The sequence below is a fragment of the Petromyzon marinus genome, chromosome 42 (assembly GCF_048934315.1).
Source record: "Petromyzon marinus isolate PM22_M1 ecotype Great Lakes invasive population chromosome 42, UKy_Petmar_22M1.pri1.0, whole genome shotgun sequence".
Lineage (NCBI taxonomy): Eukaryota > Metazoa > Chordata > Hyperoartia > Petromyzontiformes > Petromyzontidae > Petromyzon > Petromyzon marinus.
The window spans coordinates 3510482-3536341 of NC_133708.1; the positions used below are offsets into that span (position 1 = coordinate 3510482).

General features: G+C 50.3%; 1 protein-coding gene across 1 annotated transcript in view; it reads left to right on the plus strand.

The window, feature by feature from the left end:
* The first annotated feature begins 9914 nt into the window (after positions 1–9914).
* LOC116951238 (mitogen-activated protein kinase 14-like) overlaps positions 9915–25860 on the plus strand; it is a 40624-nt gene continuing 24678 nt past the window's right edge. Inside the window, exon 1 of the mRNA XM_032969733.2 lies at positions 9915–10226. Coding sequence (XP_032825624.1) covers positions 10108–10226 — 119 coding nt within the window. The 5' untranslated portion in view covers positions 9915–10107. The remainder of the gene's footprint in view (positions 10227–25860) is intronic.

Below are 25860 nucleotides of genomic sequence, written 5' to 3' on the forward strand. Positions count from 1 at the left end.
CACCCCACCACCACCGCCCCCCCACCACTACCACCGCCACCCCACCACTACCACCGCCACCCCACCACCACCGCCCCACCATCCGTCAGCTCATTCGCGACCGTGCCGATTAAAGTTCTAGCTGTTGCTGAAAGTTTGTTTGGTAGTAAACAAACAACACGCATTTCCCCGTAGCTTGCCTCCACGACTCTGCAATCCCCTTCGCCGCTCATCGACAGCTTGGTTCCCCTCCCTGCACTCCCCACATTTACGTCCCTATTAGAATTCCACGGTGGCTAGGAGATGTTAACTACCTCGCCCGGTATGCAGGAGGCGTGGGTTCGATCCCGACCCTGACGCCTGCTGCTGTATATTTGGAGTTTGCGTGTCTGTCTCAGCATCATCACCGCGGTGGCTAGGAGATGTTAACTACCTCGCCCGGTATGCAGGAGGTCGTGGGTTCGATCCCGACCCTGACGCCTGCTGCTGTATATTTGGAGTTTGCGTGTCTCTCTCCCCTCCCGTGGTCGCGTGGATTTTTCTCCTCCCGGTTTTTGCCCTCCACATTTATAATGAACATCGCGCGTTTAGACAAGAATTTGGCTGCTATACATTTCCACGCGATAAGCCACTTCGTTGCGATATAATTTGTGATGGCCAGGTCGCTTTTGAAAAAGAGCGACGTAGCTCGGTAGGCCTTACTTGGTAAAATAAATAAATAAAAATTGTAGTCTTAGTTTAGACCAAATCACAGCGCTTACTTAGACCTGTACCGAACCTTCTTCCGGCAACCTCTTGCTCTCACATTTTAGCACTGGAGTGTTTTTGTACACGTAGGCTTTCGCGACCAATATTATTCATAATAAAGGTTTTTTTTTCTGTTAGATCGCGTTATTTATAAATGTGTCGTAACCCTCGACCACCCGACACGGCCAATCAGCAAAAAAAGTGTCACGTTGACAAAAGACAATTAGTTCACTACTTTAGCCCACCGGTGTGTTGAAGAGTGAATCCACAACATTTACAGTTTGAGTACGCCGTTTCGCTGGTAATTACATCCAGCATCATCGGGCAATTCGCGAGAATGGTAAAGCCCTCACTTGCTCCCGGTGCAGTGATTTGAGGCGGAGGGGGGGGTATTGTAATTATATAATCGATTGGTAATCTCGGAAATGTTTCAATGGTTTGCCTCTGTGTTATTGCTGCTGATGTGCTCCCGGTAACACCACGGATATCCCGTGTGTTAAAAAAAAATATATAGCTGGGTAACTGGCTAAACCGGTCCATCATCCGTGTAACAAATCAAACAGTAAACTCAAACTCCCTTCTTTCTTGCACGACTCTTTTTTTATGAATCTTCCAAATGTATGCATGGTGTAACATTGACAGTGCTCTATGCAAAGCGAATTCAACATTAACAGTCACTTATTACATATTAATAGTCTTACATTCATGAAGATGCTCACATACGGCGTGTGTGTGTGAGACATGCAACGGCTTGTCTCTACATTTGCATGGGGGCGCCACTGCCCCCACCCACTGCCCCCCACTGCCCCCCCACTGCCCTCCTTGCGTGCAGCTTTGAAATGCGGGGAGTGGTGGCGCAGTGGTTAGCGCACCGCGCTATGGAGCCCGGCGACCCGAGTTCAATTCGTGTTCACGTGCGAAGACGGTGGCGAATATTTAAAACCATAGAACCGTTTTTTTCCTTTCAATTATGAATAATACATGAAAGTAATTATATCCAGGAGTGCCTCGCTGAGGAGTCTCAGGAAGCTGTTTTAGGAGGGTCATGCCTTTGGAAGTTTGGCCACTTATTTTATGAATATTTTACTGTTAGGGAGTGTTTTTTTTAAGCGAGTTATTCCGGGGAGCAGTGGCGAAGTTTTTGTTCACCGCACTACGAAACCCGCCTCGTAGGTTTAATTCCCAATCACGGCCACAAAACAAAAATATAAAATAGGCGACGGTTCGGGTAATGAACCTTCTTCCTAGCAAATAGGCTGTTAACTATACAATCAGTGGCAAGTCAGAATATGTATTTATACTGGAGGAATCCGATGAGCTATGAAGCTCTTTTGCACAGATGTCCAGTGATATCTCAACCAGTCCTGGGCCATTCCCCCCACTTCACCACGACTGCATAGACCAGTGTGGTGAAGTTTGGTTTAATCAAACCTCCCACCCACATTCCCCCATGACAAAAAAAAAGTTGATCTATACACGCACGGGGAATTCTCAGAGCTGTGATTGCGATAGACGCGGAATTCCCCGAGCAGTAAATCTCAAACGCCCAATGTGCTCCACTCAGCGGGCAGCAAGAGGAAATGCCGAGTCTGTCTATTAAGAAAACAAATAAGCATTCCCGTGTAGGCTACATAAACTGTTGGAGCACCAGTTATGTTAGCGAGCGCCGACACGGCACACGAGGCGGGGCGGGTCTGGCCAGCACCACGCACGGCAGCCGCTGTCTCCCAAGTGCCGCTGTTTACAAACCGCAGCAGGTCGTCACTACGTTAACGCTGAGTCGACCTAGGGGAGGGCCCAGGTACGGCTCGCATATCACTAGCCACTGATTTCGGCGGCAGTCGGGAATATAATTCAGGATTCGTGGTCTCTTTGGTGGGTTCGTGTGGTGAGGGTTAGAGGATTGTAAATATTGACATTCAAGTTTTGTCCACTTTACGCTTTTTGTTGCCCACCGCTCACCACTGACACCCGCATTTCCGGAATGCTCCATCATCCCAACTCACCCACCACCTACCTCGCTACCCAACCACCCCTCCACCCAGCCAACTCTCCACCCAGCCACCACACCACTCAGCCAACCCTCCACCCAGCCACAACACCACCCAGCCACCCAGCCACAACACCACCCAGCCACCCAGCCACAACACCACCCAGCCACCCCAGCATCCAGCCTCTCCCCCAAGCAGCCAGAGCTGTAACAAACACTCCGTCTGGTTCAGTTTTGTGGTCTCTTTGGTGGGTAGGAAATTGTTGTTGTTGGGGGTGGGTGAGGATACCCGCTGATTCGGGAGGGCTGATGGACCGCGAGTGTGCTAGGCGAATTGAGACTACGGAGTTCAGAGAAGGTCACGTGGCTTGGGTGAGAACGTGGGACTGCTGGATTCACTGGCTATTCCGAGCAAACAGCATCCGCACCTCCGATTACAATTTTTATTTGACCAGGTAAGGCTATGTAGCTCTTTTTCAGAAGCGACCTCGCCACAAATGGGAGCTCAACGAAGTGGCTTATCATTTGGACATTTGTAGCCGCCAAATACTCTAAACGCGCGTTTCTAAATGTGGAGGGAAACCCCCTGAGAAAAATCCATACGACCACGGGGGAGACCATGCAAACTACAACAGGCGCCAGGGGTCGGGATCGAACCCACAACCTCCTTCATACCAGGCGAGGGAGTTAACATCGCACCACCGCAGCGCACGGTTGGCTACGTACGGTGCGAAGGAAGTTCAACATACATACAGCAGCAACAGCAGTATCAGCAGTAATACCTACACCGGCAAAGGAAATTATAGAAGCAATATTAGCATCAACAAGAGAAGTAGTGGCAGAAAAATAGCAGCAGTATCGGTAAAATGAATATTAGCACCAGCAGTAGCAACAGCAGCAGCATTAACATCAACAGTAGCAACAGCGGTAGCAGCAGTAGCATCAGCAGCAGCAGTAACAGCTGTTGTTGGCAGTAGCAGAAGCAATCGTAGTAACATCGACAGCACCAGTCGCATCAACCGCAGAAAGCGCATTAGCATCAGCAGCAGTAACAGCAGCAGCAGTATCAGCAGTATTGGCAGTAGTGGAAGCAATCGTAGTAACATCGACAGCACCAGTAGCAGCAGTAGCAGCAGCACCAATGAGAGCAACGCCATCTGGTGGCAATTACTGTGTGTCTAGTCCTGGCCTGGGTGTGATGGTTGTGGTGATTGTGGTGGCGTGTTGTAGTGATTTTAGTTGGTGGTGGCGGAGCGCCGGACGGAGAAGATGCAGCAAGTAGGCACAGTAGGGGGTACAGCCGGTGGTGCATCTACCGGTCATCTCAGTCAGCCGACCCATGGCATGCCGCGCCTGTCCCGAGTCCTCCTCCCGTCAGCGAGCCTTCGACATTTCACGTGGCCTCGAAGTGCACCTAGCCTGGCACGGGCGCCGTGGTGATGTCACGGTCGCTTCGTGGCGAATTGCGAGGTGGTGGTGGTGTTGGTGGTGTTTGTGGTGTGTCACTTTAGCTGAGAACGAGTGGGGGAGGCGCTATTTAAGGTGACTTCTGCTTTCCAATGTGAACAGATTTTATATCGTGGGGCCCTTTTTGGACTTTGATACTGGCAAAACAAATGTACCCCATGATGCAGCTGCTCACCCCGAGCTATAAATGCTCTGATGCGTGCGGCATTGTCTTTGTACCGTACTTTTTGGTTCTTTTGGTAAAGTGACGTGCAGTCACGAAAGCTTCAAATCAAGATTGTCTTTGTGCCGTTCGCCTTTTGGTATTCTCTGGTCCGACACTGGTGAGACGAGGCCCTAAAGTGTCTCTGGTGTAGAACAATCAGTTTGAAAGACAACGCCATTTATTATTATTATCATCATGTTTGTTTGCGATGTTCACCACAGGTACGTGTGGTTAATGCAGACTTGATTCCTTGCAAAAACAGTTTCTATTTGGTGTTTGTTTTAACACTTCCTATGTTTCGATTTAAAGCTTTCGTGACTGCAGGGATTAATATTCTTGGTTCTTTCGGTAAAGTCACCACGTAGAAGGGAAATAATACAATAATAATAAAAAAAAATTCTCACGACGTTTCGTTTGCAACACAAGCAAATCATCATGATGATGATTGCTTGTGTTGCACATGATGATTTGTTGTGTTGCAAACGATTGTTTTATTTGTATTATTTTATTATTTCCCTTCTACGTGACTTTACCGAAATAACCAAGAATACCTCCTATGTAATAATAGGGTTTTTCCCCTTTTTTCTGGCAACAAAACTGAAACCTTTTTACAAGGATTCATGTCTGCATTAACCACAATACCTGCAGTCAAAATGCAAACAAAAAACATACTATGATAATATATGCATTGTCCTTGAAACTGAAGATACCTCCTATGTTTTTTTTTTATACCGGAAAGAGGTTAAGCCGAACAAATGTTGATAAATGCTCCCAGCAGAGAGCGCTACGTGCGCAGATATATAAGCCGCGTGCGTCGTTCAATTCGGTATTTATGATTTTAATAACTCGCGCTGATAACACGTAATCAGGGGCGGAGCCAGGATTTTGACTTTGGGGGGGGCGCTGACTTCAATAGTCTGAGATATCTCAGTGTAATGTTTTCCAATGGGCGCCACAAATGTATAAACACAATATTATTGGATTTGAACGCGGAGTTAATTAATAGGTCGGAGCTTCTGATGTGGCTAATAATAAGTTTGATAAGTTCGAAAGGTTGCCGCTCAAGCAGCCTGCAGGGCAGCACAAGGTGGCAGCCAGTAGAGCAGCACGAGGTGACAGCCTGCAGGGTAGCACAAGGTGGCAGCCTGCAGGGCAGCACAAGGTGGCAGCCTGCAGGGCAGCACACAAGGTGGCAGCCTGCAGGGCAGCACACAAGGTGCAGCCTGCAGGGCAGCACACAAGGTGCAGCCTGCAGGGCAGCGCACGAGGTGACAGCCTGCAGGGTAGCACAAGGTGGCAGCCTGCAGGGCAGCACACAAGGTGGCAGCCTGCAGGGCAGCAACACAAGGTGGCAGCCTGCAGGGCAGCACACAAGGTGGCAGCCTACAGGGCAGCACACAAGGTGGCAGCCTGCAGGGCAGCACGAGGTGGCAGCCTGCAGGGCAGCACACAAGGTGGCATCCAGCAGGGCAGCACACAAGGTGGCAGCCTGCAGGGCAGCACACAAGGTGGCAGCCTGCAGAATTTTGCAGCAGCCGGATATCCGGTTATCCCGATTACCGACTTTCCCAAAATTTCAGGGGGGGCTGAGCCCCCCCCCCAGCCCCCCCCCCCGCCCCAGATTATCGCCTGTATGAGTACCAGAGTGTATGGCTGTGATAACGTCTTCTTTGGATATTCTCTGGGTGAGTCTGTGGGTCACTGTGGGAGACTACGGGTCTCTTATGTGAAACTATGGGTCTCAGTGTGACTCTATGGACCTCCGTGAGTCTGGGTCTCTATGTGAGTGTATGTTTCTCTGTGTGATTCTATATATGTATCTCTCTCTCTATGAGCCTAAGAGTCTATTTGTGAATTTATGGATCTTAGTGTATTGGTGAATCCGGGCATTGGGGTCGTTATATAACGTTTCCTTTGGATATTCTCTGGGTGAGTCAGTGGGTCATTGTAGGAATCTCCGATTCTCTTACATGAGTGTATGGTTCTCTGTGTGATTTCTATATCTCTCTCTGTGTGAACATAATAGTCTCTTTGCGAATGTATGAATCTTAGTGTATTGGCGAATCCGGGCATTGGGGTCGTTATATGCCAACGTTGTCTGTTCTGCTACACAGACTGCGGTCACACACCGCAGAGTTTACAATTTTCCACGCAAGAAATGCCAACCAAGTTATTTAGAGACGCTGTTTACACATAACACGCAGAAGGACACCTGTAATGATGCGTGCGTGTGATGTTGGCGCGATAGTTCCAGTGATTCGCACGCTGCGTACCCGGCGAACCGGGTTCAATTCCCGCTCGCGATCCAACAACAGTGGCTGAACGTTTGAACCGTTTTCTGTGGCCTTCCTCGAGGTCGACTCAGCCTCAAATGAGTGCCTTGTGCGGTGCGTATACACATCAGCCCCTGGGGAGACAAGGGCGGCCCGGCGTGGTGCTGGCAACCCACCCCCTCGTGTGCCGTGCCGGCCTTCATAGGTGCAGCTCGCTAACAGCACTTGCCCCAACAGTCTGTTACAGGCTACACGGGGGGTCTTTGTCTTTGTTGTGACCAAAGTGGGTGGGTGGGTGGGGATCGGTGGTGCAGCGGTGAGCGCGACGCTGCGCTACGAACCCGGCCACCCCAGTTCGATTCCCGCTCGCGGCCAACCCAACACCAGTGACGATTATCCGAACCGGTACCTGGGCCACCCCTAGGTCGACTCGGCATTTGCCCCACCAGGTCCGTTCGAGACTCTGCGGTGGGATCTTTGTCTCTGAACGGTGGGGAGCGCCAGTGACAACAGTGTCTCGTGTCGCCCGCCTGTCCTGCCTTGACCTGCTGCACAGGTGCCAGGAATTGGCATTTGTGATCGGGTGTCCAGATATTGACTTGCATCCGCGAGATGCAGCGTAGGCTATTATTGTGTCGATGAACGCCATTCACCGCGGTGATTACCTTGCACAGGTGTGTTCTTACTCTTTGGTTGTTTCGGTAAAGTCACGTAGGTGTAAAATAAAATAAATCACGACGTTTCGGGCGCAACACACAAGCGTCCGTCATCAGGTGGGAAAGCATGGTCTGCTACTGAGGCAGACTGTTTTAAAAGGTTTGAAATGGGTGTAGCTCAAGGGTCATAAAGAAGTGGCCGGGGCTCGTGATGTTAATGTGAGAAATGAGCATGATGTTATGTTAATGTGAGAAATTAGAATGTGTTCTTGACAATATTCCTGCGCCGACCGATCAACGTCCTTCTCGGCTTGGCTCTGCGTAAAATTTGGCAAACTCCCAAAACACAAATTGGCTGAAATCTGCCAGGAAACTCCTTATCAGTGCCCTACCTCGTTACAGACCCAACTCAGACCTTATTGGCTACCCCCATGTGCCCTTAGGAATGTCAACGTTAATCCTACAAAGTCCCATCACAAGGGAGAAACACAAACAAATTAACAAAAACACATTCCCCCCCCCCCTCCACCGTTTTGAAACGGCTGTACGCCGTATGGACCTGAAAATTCAGTTTCCCTGTATAATAAATGTTGCGATTTATAAGGGGCACTGGGTGACCAATATGGTCCGGATTGTTCTGTAGTGAGGCTGGCACTGATAAGGGGTTGACAAGTTTTAAATAAATGGAGCCAAACCGTTCCAACCACGGCGTCGAGATTAAATGGGACCATGTTGGTACAGGGAGACGCGGAGCTGATGGATTTGTCGGAAACCGGTAACCAGCGGTGTCAAGATGGGCCTCTGCGGAGTAAGAGGAGGAGGCTCGTGATGGACGCCGCTACCGGGCATTTGGAGGCAGCTGTTCTCCAGCAGAAGCGGGGGGCAAGAGGAGCGACGCTCACAACAACGAGCGGAGCGCCGGGCGGCTAAAACGCGGAAAGTTGGCACAGTAGGGGGCACAGGTGGTGCATCTGCAAGTGATCTCAGTCAGTCGACCCACGGCACCTTGGTCTGTTCCGTGACCTCCTGTCAGCGAGCCTTCGACACTTCACGTGGCCTTAGAGTGCACCTAGCCTGGCACAAGCGCCGTGGTGACGTTACCGCCACTTCATGGTGAATGGCGGCTGTTGTTGTCTCTGTGTAACCTAATGTCTGTGTGTATCTGTGCATCTCACTGTGTCTGTGTGTGTGTGTCAGTGTCACCCAATGTCTGTGTGTATCTGTGCATCTCACTGTGTGTGTGTATCAGTGTCACCCAATGTCCGTGTGTATCTGTGCATCTCACTGTGTCTGTGTGTGTATCAGTGTCACCCAATGTCTGTGTGTATCTGTGCATCTCACTGTGTCTGTGTGTGTGTATCAGTGTCACCCAATGTCTGGTGTATCTGTGCATCTCACTGTGTCTGTGTGTGTGTATCAGTGTCACCCAATGTCTGTGTGTATCTGTGCATCTCACTGTGTCTGTGTGTGTGTATCAGTGTCACCCAATGTCTGTGTGTATCTGTGCATCTCACTGTGTGTGTATCAGTGTCACCCAATGTCTGTGTGTATCTGTGCATCTCACTGTGTCTGTGTGTGTGTATCAGTGTCACCCAATGTCTGTGTGTATCTGTGCATCTCACTGTGTCTGTGTGTGTGTATCAGTGTCACCCAATGTCTGTGTGTATCTGTGCATCTCACTGTGTCTGTGTGTGTATCAGTGTCACCCAATGTCTGTGTGTATCTGTGCATCTCACTGTGTCTGTGTGTGTGTATCAGTGTCACCCAATGTCTGTGTGTATCTGTGCATCTCACTGTGTCTGTGTGTGTATCAGTGTAACCCAATGTCTGTGTGTATCTGTGCATCTCACTGTGTCTGTGTGTGTATCAGTGTCACCCAATGTCCGTGTGTATCTGTGCATCTCACTGTGTCTGTGTGTGTATCAGTGTCACCCAATGTCCGTGTGTATCTGTGCATCTCACTGTGTCTGTGTGTGTGTATCAGTGTCACCCAATGTCTGTGTGTATCTGTGCATCTCACTGTGTCTGTGTGTGTATCAGTGTAACCCAATGTCTGTGTGTATCTGTGCATCTCACTGTGTCTGTGTGTGCATCAGTGTCACCCAATGTCTGTGTGTATCTGTGCATCTCACTGTGTCTGTGTGTGTATCAGTGTAACCCAATGTCTGTGTGTATCTGTGCATCTCACTGTGTCTGTGTGTGTATCAGTGTAACCCAATGTCTGAGTGTATCTGTGCATCTCACTGTGTCTGTGTGTGTTTCTCACTGTGTGCGTGTGTGTGTCTACGTGTGTGTGTGTCTACGTGTGTGTGTCTACGTGTGTGTGTGTCTGGGTGTGTGTGTGTCTGGGGAGTGTATCTACGTGTGTGTCGATTATCTGAACCGGTCCTGGGCCTCCCCTAGGTCGACTCAGCCTGAAATGAGTACCTGGTGCGGTGTGTAGTAAACATCGCCACTGGGGAGACAAAGGCGGTCGGGCGTGGTTGCTGGCCACCCACCCCCTTGTGTACCGTTCCAGCCTTCACAGGTGTTACTCGCTAACAAGCACTTGTCCCTACAGTCTGTTGAAGGCTACACGGGGGATCTTTGTCTGTATCTTTGTGTGCGTGCAAAGTCGCTTCCTGCTTGCGGCGACCCAGCCAGGGCGCCGTGACACTTCCAACTTCGCCCGCTGCTCACTCAGCCCACACCGCAGCAGCAGTAGCAGCAGCATCAGCAGCAGGAGCATCATCCCAGCGGTAGAACAACACCAACAACACATCACCTACAAAGCTTCTACTAACACAGGCCATGTCCGCCACGGCGAAGCCCTCCTTCTACCGCCAGGAGCTCAACAAGACGGTCTGGGAGGTGCCCGAACGATACAGCGGACTCACGCCCGTGGGCTCGGGCGCCTACGGCTCCGTGTGGTGAGGCAACGCCGTTACCCGCGGCTGCGGGCGGGGTAGCCAGGCCAGGCAAGCGAGGGGGGCTCGTGGAGGGAGAGAGCCCGGAGTAGGCCTCTGTGGTAGTTGTGGGGTTTGGGAATCTGTTGCACGGCAACAACAACAACAATAACCAACGAGCAGCAGGTTCAGCGCAGCGGGCAACTTTGGAAGGAAGTGTGAGGAAGGCGAATTTGTTTAATTGTTTCTCGTGTGTGTGTGGTGTGTGTGGTTGTTGTTGTACTCCGGCAAAGTTGTGCAGGCCTCAGTTAAGTGCGGAAGATTTAGAGAGGGAAATGTTTGGGTTGTCCCCAAGTGCGCCTCGTGTGTGTGTGTGAGGTGGTGGTGGAGGTGTTTGTGGTGTTAAGGAGCAGACGTAGAGACGATTGTCACGATGTACCCCTGTGGACTTTAGGTCACTACAAGCTACTAATGGGCGTTTGATTAACGTTGTTGTTGCTGCTGCTGTTGTTCAACCCCAGCGGCGTACGGATGTAAACAACGCAGTAGCTAATGTGTTACACGGAGGCGATGCCGCTTACAGCGTTGTGTTTTATTTTGTTTGCTTTAACGATTGCAAAGACCTACGCGCTTGGTTTCGCCTTCTCACGAGGTTCATCGGCAGTGCGCGTGACCCTGGTTTGGATGGCGATTAAATGTTGATTTAAAGCTTTCGTGACTGCAAAATATCATAAAAAATATATAATTTTATTGTTTCCCTTCTACGTGACTTTACCGAAAGAACCAAGATTATAGATGGCGATTGTTGATGGGGGTTTTTTGGCGTATAACAAACACACGGCATCGGTGAACGCGGTCGGCTCCCCAAGTCGACAACAATTGTAACGAGATCAAAGTCATATTCTTAGTTTTTTCGGTAAAGTCACGTTGAAGAGAAACAACAAAATAACAAAATATATATAAAACAATAAAAAATTCTCACGACGTTTCGACCATAACTCAAACGGTCATCATCAGGGTCACGCGCACTGCCGATGAACCGACACACCTGATGATGACCGTTTGAGTTATGGTCGAAACGTCGTGAGAATTTTTTATTGTTTTATATATATTTTGTTATTTTGTTGTTTCTCTTCAACGTGACTTTACCGAAAAAACTAAGAATATGAATTACTGCAGTTACGAAAGCTTTAAATCAAAATTTTGAGATCAAAGTCATTGCGTCTGTGTATAAAGTTGGTGGTACTTGAAGACGAATCAATCGTGATCGATTGTGAATGTCTCCTCTGGAAGGTTTGGGGCAGTCGTCCCAGGGTGAAAGGAGGGAAAGTGTCCTCAACCAGTTTATGAACTTGCTCCTCCCATCGATTGTCAACACGAACATCATCAGTGACTTAACAAATCACGCGTCATCGTAATAATTATAGTGTAACACGATTTATTCCTCGTCGTCATCAATCACTTTGTCACTGACGAAACGGAGATAATCCACCTCGCACCACCATCGGCAGCGGTCGTTTGAACATCATCGACGTGATAACATTGTATCGTCATGTCATAAACGAGTTGACCCCGAGACGGTTAATAATATATTCATATCATCATCATCATCAGCGCCACCACTGCAGCATGCAAGGCGAGAGCACTGCGTTTCACTCCGTCTCGCGTTACATAATCGCAACCCTGTAGCCTTCCCGTGTCCTTGCGGCCAAATCGTGACCCATGGGGGTGCTTGGGGGGAGTTGGGATACACCAGCAGACCCCTCTCATCCCTCCATTCCCACTGATCCCCTCTCATCCCTCCACCCCCACTGACCCCCTCTCATCCCTCCATCCCCACTGACCCCCTCTCATCCCTCCACCCCCACTGACCCCCCTCTCATCCCTCCACCCCCACTGACCCCCCTCTCATCCCTCCACCCCCACTGACCCCCTCTCATCCCTCCATTCCCACTGATCCCCTCTCATCCCTCCATCCCCACTGACCCCCCTCTCATCCCTCCATCCCCACTGACCCCCCTCTCATCCCTCCATCCCCACTGACCCCCTCTCATCCCTCCATCCCCACTGATCCCCCTCTCATCCCTCCATCCCCACTGACCCCCCTCTCATCCCTCCACCCCCACTGATCCCCTCTCATCCCTCCACCCCACTGACCCCCCTCTCATCCCTCCACCCCCACTGATCCCCCTCTCATCCCTCCACCCCCACTGACCCCCTCTCATCCCTCCACCCCCACTGACCCCCCTCTCATCCCTCCATCCCCACTGACCCCCCTCGGGATTCCTCTCTCCCACTCTCTCACTCTCGTGACCCCCTCCCCATCAGTGATCCCTCTCTATCCCTCTCTATCGCTCTCAGGACCCCTCCCCATGGATCCCTCTCGAGAGCTCCCCCTCTCCTCTCTCCCGTGACCCCTCCCCAGTGACCCCTCCCCAGTGACCCCTCCCCATGTGGCCCCTCCCCAGTGACCCCTCCCCAGTGACCCCTCCCCAGTGACCCCTCCCCAGTGACCCCTTTCCCACTCTCTCGCTCTCGGGAGCCCTCTCACTCTCCCTTCTCCCTGCCTAGTGATCCATCTCGAGATCCTCTTCCCCCCCCCTCTCTCCCCTCTCGTGATCCCCTCTCTCTCTCCCTCTCGTGATCCCCTCCCCCCTCTACCCCCTCTCTCCCTCTCTCTCCTCTCCCTCTCGTGATCCCCTCTCTCCCTCTCGTGATCCCCTCCCCCCTCTACCCCCTCTCTCCCTCTCGTGATCCCCTCTCCCCCCTCTCTCCTCTCCTCTCTCCCTCTCGTGATCCCCTCTCCCCTCTACCCCCTCTCTCCCTCTCGTGATCCCCTCCCCCCTCTACCCCCTCTCTCCCCCCCTCTCTCTCCCTCTCGTGATCCCCTCCCCCCTCTACCCCCTCTCTCCCTCTCGTGATCCCCTCCCCCCTCTACCCCCTCTCTCCCTCTCGTGATCCCCTCTCCCCCCTCTCTCCCCCCTCTCTCCCTCTCGTGATCCCCTCTCCCCCCTCTCTCCCCTCTCTCCCTCTCGTGATCCCCTCTCTCCCCTCTCCCCCTCTCTACCTCTCGAGATCCCCTCTCCCCCCTCTCTCCCTCCCCTCTCTCCCTCTCGTGATCTCCTCTCCCTCCCCAGTGCCTCCTCGCTCCCCCCAGTCCCCCCCATCCCGCAGGGGGGTGGGTGGGGGGTCCGTCACGACAAGACGAGGTCTGTGGGCCGATGGGTCGTGCAAAAAAAAAGTTTTCGCGACTGCGGAAGTTGGGCATGGCTAGGAGACAATGCAGGGCGGACTGTAAGAAACATCACTGTCGAAGATGTAGGGGGCCGTCCGTAAATGACGTCACGCACCTGGAGGGGAGGGGGGGTGTCAGACATTTGTGACGATCTGTGACGAGGGGGGGGCGGGGTGAGAAATGTGACGTCACATCAAAATGGGCAACTTTAAATAAATATAGACACAACACGTTCTGCTTAATTAAATAGACTTGTTAATAAATGTTTTCTCCTACAACATCAGAGTGCAGCGCCACATTAAATACGCACTACTACAATGAAGATAGTTTAAAGCGATTTTTATTTTTTTTAGGGGGGGGCAGAGCTTTGTGACGTCATTTGAGGGGGTGGGGGGGGGTCTGACTTTTTGTGACGCCGTCATTTATGGACGGCCCCCTAACACGTCGTCGGCTCCTCGCGACCGATATTACTCACGATGACGTTTTTGTTTATTTTCGGTGTTCGATGGCGTGAACGTGTCGCACACAAACCTCCGAACCCAACGCGAACCTTCACGATTGTCTGCGTCGTGTGGAGGTGGAGCGGACGACACAACGACAGCCCATTTACGCGATCTAACCCAAGCAAGACTTTACCACTGTTGGAGTACGCAATGGATACATAAGCGTTATTGATTCGTTCCTCGAATTGAGTACGGTTATAAGCACTTGGTGGGGGAGAGGGCCCACTCGTGCAGCTTTCCGAGGGAACTAAAGTATACGTTAGGCGTGCCCGTGTTGTGACCTGTGAAGTATGGTTGTTGGACACTGCACGGATGAGAGATGCAGATTGGTCGGCGTTGGTAGACCTAGTGTGAGTGAGTTCTCAACGTGGGTGCAGGGATGCCAAGCAGCGCACTTGGTGGCAACGGGCAACCAGGTGCCGGTAGCGATGGGAGAGCGATGCGGAGGCGACTGAGCGAGTGGTTTGGGAGTGAATTAGCGAGTGCCGCTTGTGATCATCAATCAGCCTGCTTTAACGTTGTTTATTGGCAAGTACAATGGGGGTGGTGGGGAGGGGGGTGGTGGAGGAACTGGGTGCTCCATCGCAGATAGAACAACAGATGTCCTCCAACTTCGGCAGAACTCTGTGGATTGTGGCGGTGGTGGGTGTGGGGGTGGTGGTGGGTCCGAGTGGTGGGGGGGGGGGATAGGAATTCCAGTTCGCTTGACCCACACCGCGTTTCTACCCACCACTCCAAAGACAAAGATCCCCCGTATAGCCTCAGCAGACTGTTGGGGCAAGTGCTGTTAGTGAGCACCGGTGAAGGCCGGCACGGCACAAGAGGGTGGCCAACGCCACACCCGGTCGCCTTTGCCTTCCTTACTGGCGATAATTTACACATCGCACCTGGTAGTCATTTGAGGCTGAGCTGACCGAGGGGAGGCCCAGTTCCGGTTCAGACAATCGTCACCGGTGTTAGCCGTGAGCCGAGAATCGAACCCGGGTGGCCAGGTTCGACCCCCCCCCCCCGGTCGTCCCAGACCCCACCTCACTTGGGTAGCCACAGTCGGCGAGAGCGGGGCCGTAGTTCCACCAGCTCGTCGCCCTAGTGAACGCAACCCACTCCAAACTGGAGTTTTTTTTTTAAACCCAATACAGCTGCAGCACAGTAAACCTGCCGCACCGGGCTTTGTGTGCCGTGTCTCGGTTGTGTTAAAAAAAACAGTTGAGGCCTTTTGGACACCCCCCCCCCCCCCCAATTCCGTGCATTCACTTTACGAGTAGTGGCAGTAGAAGAGATGATTTGTGGATAAGTACTGTCGTAGGCGAGCGTGTGACCATTGGGATCAGTCCTCCCTATCGTGCCTTGCGTGTTCTTATGTACTGTAAAGAAGGACCTTTACCACGAAACGTCGCCCATTCTAAAACCTTTTTCCCTTTCAGGCCACAGTTATTGATGAATGCATTGAGTTGTTATTTTTTTTGCTCGTGCCCCACTTCCAATGCAGCAGTAGCATTGCCATAATACTCACATGCACTCAACATTTAAGACTAAATTAAATACTCTTTTTTTCAAACAGAGTATGGATAACTCAAATAAACTGAACAAACAATGAAGTACGGTAGTGGCAAGCACAGTTTGGATTTCAAATATTGTTTGTACTGATTTGTTGTGTTTATTGTTTTTTTACGACACTGTTTGAACATTGCGTTTGTCCTGCAATGATTTCCTAACTATGATTGGCAATGTATTTTTTTTGGGTCAGATTGGCATGAAGGTAAAATGTAAAAGTGCATTGTACACCTCCACCTGACAGAGCCGAATACGTAAAGTTTGTCACGTGAACAAAAGTGGCAATTTACTCAGTAATTAGCCAGTCGCAACCTTAGTTCTGGCACTTCTTGACATTAACAACATAGAAGTCGGTGCAAGGTGTAGTCCATAATAACTGCTGACGACCAGTGAAGATTTACAGTGAAGTGTAACAATGGGTTTATGGTTTGCACACTTCATGGCCAAGATGAGATCCTTTGGATACGCAAAAAGCCTCTTTCTGACAGCTCTGTTCTTATTATTGTATTATTTCCCTTCTACGTGACTTTACCGAAAGAACCAAGAATATTCACGGGACAATCCAGCCCAGCTAACGCGCACACCGACACTGATTTGCGGGTGACCGATTCCGAGAATGCGGCCGGCGCCAAAACCAGTTTTTTTTTTTATATATAACAGAGGTTTAAATCTTTTGGGGGGTTAGATCACGTAAGTAGAACGTGTCGTTAAAACCGCCACCGCCCCAACGCAGCCCATCGGGTAAGGGTTTATCACGTAAAAACCACAAACATGCCAATTCGTGACCAGTTCACCACACCCGGTGTGACGGGAGAGTAAACCCACAGCATTTACAATTCGAGTGCTACAACTGGGGTTTTTTTTTTTGTTTTTCGCGAGGAAACTGTACGAGAAGCTTGCGCGAGCCTTGGGGGCGCCAGCGTCAGAACCTCCCCATTCACGAACCCCCCCAAAAAAAAAATCCCGCGTCCCTTCTCAATGTCCAGTCGCCTCTCCTCGCCTGGCCTCTCCCCTCCCCGTCGACTGCCCACATTTGCATTTGAATGCTCGGCCGTGGGAAGGCAACCTCGGGCAGTTTCCGCGACAGTGCGGGCTTGAAAGAGCCCCTCGCGCGGGCTCGCTACAAAGCCGCGTCGAGTTCGGGTTGGAGGCGGGGTGCGGGCCAGAGCTTGATTTGAACCCTTTACGACCGACCGTCTTCACTCGATTGGTGCAGTTCGGCGCGGTGTCGTGCAAAGCGGCGGACAGTTGCCAACAGTTTTAACACGTAGTATGGTTTTGCGACCAATATCCATAATATAGGGGGGGGTGGTTTGGGTTAAACCGCGTGAATATAAATGTGTTGTTAAACCCGCCACCACCCGACGCAGCCAGATAGTGAGGTTTGTCACGTAAACAAAACATGCCAGTTCGTTACCAGTACAGCACACCGGTGTGTTGGAGAGCAAATCCACAACATTTACAATCTTGAGTATGACGTTTCGCCAGTAAATTACAACTAGCTTCATCAGGCGACAGACAGATTTGTCAACAGTTGAAGAGACTGCGGTTTTGAGATGGAGATGCAATTGGACCCTAAATAAGTCTGAATTTCGTTGGCACGTTCGGCCCTTTGTCAGTCCGCTAATGTATGAGGGCGTTCCCAATCCGTGTTGGTCTTGATGGTTTTTTGACAATACTTCATGTTGGTCAGTGCGAGTTGATGGCCAATCAAGGCGGGTGTACAAGTTGACTGACGGTCAGCCATGGCCAAAAGTTGAACTCCGAAAATTTTACTCCGGTTTGGCGGCTTCATACCACTGTACCACTGCTCCACCAGAATGAAGATTATGCTGGTGACAGTGATGATAATTGATGATGATTCCTTGCCGCTGAAACTTTCCCAATCAAAGGGAAGTTGCACTGTTGGATGAGTTTAAAACGCTAATGTGTTCATCTCCTGAACTCGAGAGCATGGCACTGTATGATAAAAATTGTTGCAAAACAGGACGGAAAACCTTAGTTACGAGAGGGAGGAATGAGCAAAAGCTGATGTGAGACAACATCACAAAAGGCAAAATCTGCCTGCCCATACGGTCCACCGCAGTCTTTCACTCCGCACGCACACTATACTCTCTTGCGCTCATTCAGACGGTAAATTTGAAACTTCCCTTTTTCTCCGCCATTTGTTTAAAACGAAAACAATTACCATCGCCGCCACCTGACTGCCGGTCGCGGAACCTGAAGCGGATTTGGCCAGCTCCATGCGTTGGCACTTTCGCCGTGGCGGCGTCACGGCGGAGCGTGGAGGGGTTTCGTTCCCCCGGCCCACGGGACAGGTCCCGTCAGTCTTGATAGATGGTCACATCTTGGCAAAATGGCCGAGACACATTTTTGCGTTGGTGGTTTTTGCGCCGCGTTGTTTGGCGCCACGTCCCGACGTTTCCCTTTCAACGTGCTTCAGTGTCGGTTTATTTATTGTTGGTATAGCCCTGCGAGCCATTCGGCTCTTGCATCGGGTGCAACCGCAACAAACAAACAAAACAAAAACAGGAGCAAGAAAACATCTTAAAGTGACTGTGTGACTGTGCAAACAGAAAATCCATGAAAAAAAACCCAGCAAAATATTCCTGAAAAAAGCACCGTACACCAACGCTGTGTGCTGGGAATTAAGTTCCTGCGGCAGCTCCCAGCAGGCGGAGCGAAACGTCGGACATCACTGAGAACGCGCGGTGCAGTCAGACGAACACGTTGAGAGATATCTGCAGTAGTGTTGCCGTTGATTAGAACGTTGAAATGGGGCAAACGGGGACGTTAGTCAATGTGGAATCACAAGATCGTGGGTTCGATCCTGACCCTGACGCCTGTATATTTGGAGTTTGCTTGTTCTCCCCCGTGGTCGTGTGGATTTTTCTCTGGGTCCTTCAGTTTTTCCCTCCGCGTTTAGAATCAACGTGCGTTTTAGGGTATTTGGCTGCTATAAGTTTCCACGTGATAAGCCACTTCGTTGAGCTACCATTTGTAATAGCCAGGTCGCTTCTGAAAAAGAGCTACATAGCTCAGTGGGCCTTACCTGGTAAAGTGAAACATTGTTCATAGTTTTTAGTTTAAATTTCGATTTAAAGCTTTTGTGACTGCAGGGATTCATATTCTTGGTTCTTTCGGTAAAGTCACCACGTAGAAGGGAAATAATAGAATAATAAAAATACACTTTATTGTTTTATTTTTATTATTTTATTATTTCCCTTCTCCGTGACTTTACCGAAAGAACCAAGCATATAGTTTTAGTTTAGTTTATAAAGATAAAGGTGGAAGTGTCTCCACTACGGGGAGTCTCGACAGAGCCCCATCTAAGGGGAGCTCTAGAGATTCCCTCCAGAAGGTATTTTCGCCTTCCCTTGTGCACGTACTGGCCAAATATCAGGGACGAGGTGGGAGTTCCCACACTTTACCCCACCGCACGTGACCGCCACCGATTGATCGTCTGTGGTTGAACAACATTCATAACGCTGGACCGTGATTGGAAGTTCCGCTCAAGCCCTTCGCATGCTTAGAGTCTCGCACTCATTACACGCACAAAGCGGTTGCCACAAATGAACCCAGAATGGCTCGCTGATCTCGTCAAGGAGCATAAACCGTCACGCCAACTTCGGTCATCCACGCATCAGCGACTTTTTGGCAAGCCGTCGAACAGGACGGTCACCGCATCGCGCGCTTATCGGATGCGCTTCCGCGGCCGTCTGGAATGTTCTTGCTCCTTCCGATGTGAGGAAACCAGTGGGAGCTATGCAATTTTATATCATCTAGATTGATAACTAATTTCTTGAGAACACTTGCCTTTTGTGTTTCAGTTGTCCCCCCCCTCCCCCGCGCCTCCGATTAGCACGCTTGTGCTACGTACGGTGCGAAAGAAGTTCAACGTACATACAAAGACAAAGATGAAGATCCCCCGTATAGCCTTAAAAGACTGTAGGGGAAAGTGCTGTTAACAAGCACCTTACGAAGGCCTTTGTCTCCCCAGTGGCGATGTTTACACACCGCACCAGGTGCTCATTTCAGGCCGAGTCAACCTAGGGGAGGCCCAGGACCGGTTCAGATAATCGTCACTGGTGTTGGCCGTGAGCGGGAATCGAACCCGGGGGTGGCCATGTTCGTAGCGCGGCGTAGCGCTAACCGCTACTACACCACCGCTCCCCACAACGTACACACATTGCACACAAACACAAACGTGCACGCATTCTGTAACGCGCGCTGTCCTGGGAGTTGACGTCGTCGAGGTCGGTAGATGGACCCCCCCCCCCCCGTGCGTGAGGGTGGTGTGGTGGCCGCAGAGTCGTGTCAGGGAATCGCCAGCCGCGTTATCAGAGCGGTCGCTTGCGCAAAAAGAAAACCACCGAGCGAGACCGGGGTGGGGGGCTCGGGGGCGGGGTGCTGGCGAGCGGGGGGGGGGGCTGGTGAGCGTTACGCAAGATCCTGTGGAGGGGGGGGGGACGGCTTGGAAGCCTCTCTTGCACACAGTGTTGCTGTTCAAGCTGCTTACTTGCAGGTCACAACAGAGTCAAAAGATCTCCCCCCCCTCCCCCCCCCATAGTTTGTTGTCCTTCGCCCCCACCGCACCTCCCATTATTAGCACGGTTGCCTACGTACGGTCGGTGCGAAAGAAGCTCAACGTGCATGCGTTACAAACATAGCCTTTAACAGTCTGTTAGGGCAGGTGATGTTGGCAAGCACCCATGAAGGCCAGAACGGTGTACGAAGGGGGTGGGTGGCCATGCAGCGTTACGCCCGGTCGCCTTTGTCTCCCCAGTAGCGATGCTTAATATACTGCACTCGGTTCTTATTTGAAGCTGAGTCGACCGAGGGGAGGCCCAAGACCGGTTCAGATAATCGTCACTGGTGTTGACCGTGAGTGGGAATTGGACTCGTGTCCGCAGGGCTCATCACCGCTATGGTACCACTCCCCACTGGTCACAACAAAGACAAAGATCCCCCATGTAGCCTTAACAGAGCGTAGGGGACAAGTGTTGTTAGTGAGCGTCTATGAAGGTCGGCACAGCACACGAGGGGGTGGATGGCCAGGCCGACTTTGTCTCCCTCGTGGCAATGTTTACACACCGCACCAGGTACTTATTTGAGTCTGAGTCGTCACTGGTGTTGGTCGTAGTCGGAAATCGAGCTTGGGTCTCCGGGTTGGTAGCGCGGCACGCTAGCCGCTACTACACTACTGCTCCCCGCTCTGGTCACAACAACAAACAAAGATCCCCGCGTAGCCTCAAAAAGACATGTGGAAAGCGCTTTTCGCTAGTAGCAACTATAACAACACACACACACTCACCCGATCATTCGCTCCCCCATTCACACCGACCGACACTCACTCACACACGTTTACTCACTCACTGACCACGCTGCAGGTCACAACACTTCTCTATCCATCATGGGACCTCCCTTGCCAGTATCAAAATATAAGTTTCAAGTTTCATTTATTAGGTAGAGCCCTGTGAGCCATGCGGCTCTTAAGTCAGGTGCAACCGCAACAAACAACATATGAATCTACATTGCAGAAAATTATTACACCACAACCAGACCAAAATAACGCTACAAAAACAATGTAACAACAGTAATCATAAGAACAGGTATTGCTCTTTCTGGCAATAAAACAGATCTTCAGGTATTAAAACACCACGCTGAAACTTTTTTGCAAGGAATCATGTCTGCATTAACCACATATACTTGTGGTGAACATGCAAACAAAAATCATGCTCTGGTAGTGTATGATGCATTGGCTTTGAAACTGATTGCTTCACACCAGACAGCTTTCTTTAGAGCCTAGCCTCAAACAGCGTTGGACCAGAGGATGCCAAAAGGCGAACAGCACAAAGACAATGCCACTATCAGAACATTGAGAGCTCGGTTTTGAGCAGCTACGTCATGGGACCTCCCTTGGCAGTATCAAAATATACCACAAACACTCGGTCACCACAAATATATGTGGTTAATGCAGGCATGATTGCTTGCAAAAGGTTTCAGTTTGGTGTTTTAACATGTTAGCACAAACTGTTTTATTGCCAGAAAGGGTAAAACCTATTGTTATACTTCTCTGTCCGCTACTTCCCACGCACTGTACCGCTCAAGATACGCGTTACACTCTTCTGCCAATTACAGCTTTGAGAGCGCTGTTGGTTGCCGGCCGCTTGATGCTTTGAGCCTCGCGAGCGTCGCTGTGCTCGGCAACTGCGCATGATGAATGCTGTGTTGCATGCTGACGGCGATCGGTCACCGCCAAGTAATCGATGCATCCCCGAAATAGTTAAACGTTTCCTACGCTTGCGGTGCACGCAGCGAATCGAGGAAGAATCTATTATTTACAGCTGACGCAAATTCTGTGAACTTGTTACTTGGACTGCGAGTTTATTTTACACTCGGGCTTAGGGAGTGGCGATTTGCTGCGAATTGGGCAAAAAAAAGAATACATTTCTTGAATTTAATCGCAACATAAAAAAAACGCGACGCTTCAATAAAATTGCCGAGATGTAGTGAAATGCGGGACGGTCAAGAAACGTTCACTGCCACCACACCCCCCCTCCCACAGCCATTCCCTGGCCTGTCAGATTTAATTTCCAGTATAGGTTCTTGCTTCTGGTATGTACAGCCCCAATTGCATTTGCCTGTCACACGTGCTCACAATTCTTCCGTCGTGTTTGTCCCGTCCTGTTCTTTTAGCCGGAAGAAGCATCGCGTCTTCTCCAATTGGCACTAATCCGCATAGATAAACTCAATTTCTGTTGCAATGATTTGATGCAGGTATTGCGAGCGCAGGAATCAATACCTTTTAATCGTATATAACGTGCCTCGTGGGGGCCTATATAGTCCGCATTGAAATTACAGAAATGGTTATCGGCCGTGGTCGATCCACTGCTGAATGAAAGCCTTAGCAGGTAGGCGCGCCATCTCTCGAGGTGATGTAACGGCCGGTCTGTCTTGCCTCTTTCTACACGTGAGCTCATGTTTCAGCGTGTTGCATGATCACAGCATGGTCACACGAATACTTTGCATAACTGTAACGGATCATTCGGTGAAATGTATTGAAATGTAGAAAATTATATTCTTTGCTCCATCTCCGCATTGTACGAATCCCCCTCCCTCCCCGGTGGCCTGTCCCCTCCTTGGGCTGATTTTGTTTTTTTATTCACGACTCCCTGGTAACTAACCTTCCGTACGCTGCTTTGTCTATTTTGTTCCCGCGGTATTTCTCGTGCCGAAATTCAGTGTAAGCGTGGTTTGCCATTTTCAGCGTCTCGAGATGCAACCCGCGCAGATCATGCCATGTGACTGGCGCTGTCGAGTCAGGCCCGTTGTCATTACGATTGAATCGGCTTCGTATTCGTGTACATTTATGGTTTAATGACAAGATTGTCAAAGGTGGCGGTGGCGGCTTGGAGATGCCTTCGTGCAGCAGTGGATTGACCAAGGCCGATGACGACGATGATGGTGGTGATGATGAGATTGTGGGGAACGCAGTGACTGCTTGTGCCCGCCGTGGGTTACGTAAAACGATTTCGTTAAACGTGCGGTTAAAGGGGGGGGAGGGGAAGCGGGAAAGGGAAGGGAGGGTGACGAACATGGCCCAGATAAAACACGAGCAACGATCGTGTTGCACGTGCAGGTCAGGTTATAAAACTGTTACTGTTCACTCCGCGTAAAAAAAACGGGTGCCATCTGTTTTTATTGTTTCTCGAGTTGTCGGTCACAGTGCCACGGTCACAGTGTCACGGGTGAGGTGCAGCTAAATATAGAGCGCAATCGCGCCCTTTAAAGAGGGTGCGAATTAGTGCGGCATATCGTACCCTACTTTGTATTCCTAATCCGCGACCCAGATAAATCCATCAGTGGAAAACCTGCAGTCTCTCATTGTATTTGCGAACGCAAAGTAACGGTCTCTCGCGCCACGTGATTTTATTTGTGGAAGACGAGCCCGAGAACAGATTCGCGTCGACGAATTTGATGCACTGCTGTACGCTTAATAGCGGTTCATAAAAAAATAACAATGCAACTTGTAAAGGGGGCGCGCACTATTTTACGGACGTGAATCACCGTGACTTTTGAGGCACGGGGCCAAGCTCTGTGTCGGTAGCGAATGCCAGGCGAAAGAGGTGTGTGGGTGCCTTGAAGTGCCTCTTTAAAGTAGCGGGGGAAGATTGACGGCCCCTGCGAATGTGCGGCCAGGATGGCAGCATTCTCGGCGGCTGCGGCTGCCACAGAGCAACGACGCCTGGCTGCGACGGTGTGAGCGCTGGGTACAGAGAGGAGGAATTTGGAGTCGCGCCACGGACAGTTCTGCCGTGAGCTGTTAGTGTACGGTGACAGAATGATACGGTTACGACACGCCACTGTAAGCTTATCACCGCTGACGTGTAAATTGTGTCGGCGTAACGCATCGCCGCGCACTGTTAACGCTTTCAATTTCATGTCGCATGAAGTGTAAAACGCCAATAACAATGTACAGCTCTTTCATCAATCCACTGCTGATTGAAGGCCTCCCCACTCTGTGGCGGTCTTGGGGGTTGTGTGACCATACTTCACCAAGCTTCTCAGCGGGGGTTTGTAAAGGCCTGAGGATGGAAGCCCAGGATCGGTTCAGATTTGCCATGGTGGCGAGATGTTAAATACCTCTGCTGGTATACAGGAAGTTGTGGGCTCGATCCTAACACTGACACTTGCTGTACATTTCGAGTTTTCATATTCTCCCCGTGGTCGCGTGGATTTTTCTCCCGGTCGTCCGGTTTTTCCCCACATTTAGAATTAACGTCACGCATTTAGAGTACAGAAAAACCTTGGATTGCGAGTAACTTGGTCTGCAAGTGTTTTGCAAGACGAGCAAAAATTTTAAATACATATTAACTTGATAAACGAGCGAGGGTCTTGCAATATGAGTAGTACGTATACGCTTTGTCTGCCGAGCGTCACGTGATCACAACTGATATACGAGTGCTTTGATATACGAGTGCTTTGGATTACAAACACGTTTCCGGAACGAATTATGCTCGCAATCCAAGGTTTTACTGTATTTGGCTGCTATAAATTTCCACGTGATAAGCCACTTCGTTGAGCTATCATTTACGGCCAGGTCGCTTCTGAAAAAAGAGCTACGTAGCTCAGTGGGGCCTTACCTGGCACAATGAAAATAGTTTAGTTCGTAGTTTTAAATCGTTTAGATTTCACTTGCCACCGTGAGCTGGGGCCCCGTGTCCAACTCAGGCCTCGGGATTCACAGCGCGGTGCACGAAAGGCATTCCGTGCCGCCCAGTGTTTACTGTAGGTCACATACCATGATTGATGCTAAGTGAGGTTAGCTGCTGGTGTGAAACTTCAGCACTGCCGCAGTCCTGGAGAATCTCTGGGGACACATCAAGCTGGGGGGGCGGGGGGAGGCGGGGGGGGGGGCAGATATCACGGTCATTACATCTCCGAAAAGCGTTTTTTACGCCAGCAATTACCAATTAAATGAATTCTCTATCTGATTAATCATTTCCTAGCTCAATTGCCCATGACGGCTTCCCCTTGGGGGGGGGGCGGGGGCAGCGGGTAGTGAGCGGCAGAGGGCGACGGGTGAGAGCGAGCCATACCAACACTGGGTTTCCACGAAGGATCGGGAGAAATATCACGACTTGTTGCGGAAGTTCTGCAAATTTTCGTTTTTGCCCAAAAAAATGCAATAGTTTTTTTTTTCTCCCATAAGTTACGCATCGCGTTTACAGCGGAGTTGCGATTAGAGCTGCCTGACTGGATGGCAATTGACCCGGGAGCGTATTTCTCCTTACGCACCCATTCCTAAAATGCATTTAAGTACATAAATAAACCTCGCATAATCTGGTCGTGCGGGAAGTATACATTTTCATCCAGCCTGACGATGATTGTTTCACCGAAATAAACAGGGCATGTTGAGTTTTTTTTGTTATTTAAAGTGATTTAAAATTTGGTAATTCGGTATTGGTGAGGCTTTCCTTGATGAGTGACTAAACGTACGGCACGTCCGGCTGTAAAGTTTAACCACGCGAGGCTAACGCGGTGCCGTCTCCTGACCCTGCCGTTGTATTTGTTACGCACGCGTCATCAATCAACCCCTCCACGGCAATTCTATTGTCGCGATCCAACTCAAGAATAAACATCAACATTTGTATCACCTCGGGTTTTTTTGTGTTTGTAAAAAAAAATTGTGTTGATATTTATTCTATTGATAACGTCGCAATATGATTTGCGCCAAACAAAAAAAAAGATAAATAATTGAGTCTTACACCACGATTCAACGAATGCATCCATGAATAAACATTTTTTATCGACATTGAAGCATCGTTTCACATCCAGTATTTGACCCTAACCAGAGCTTGCT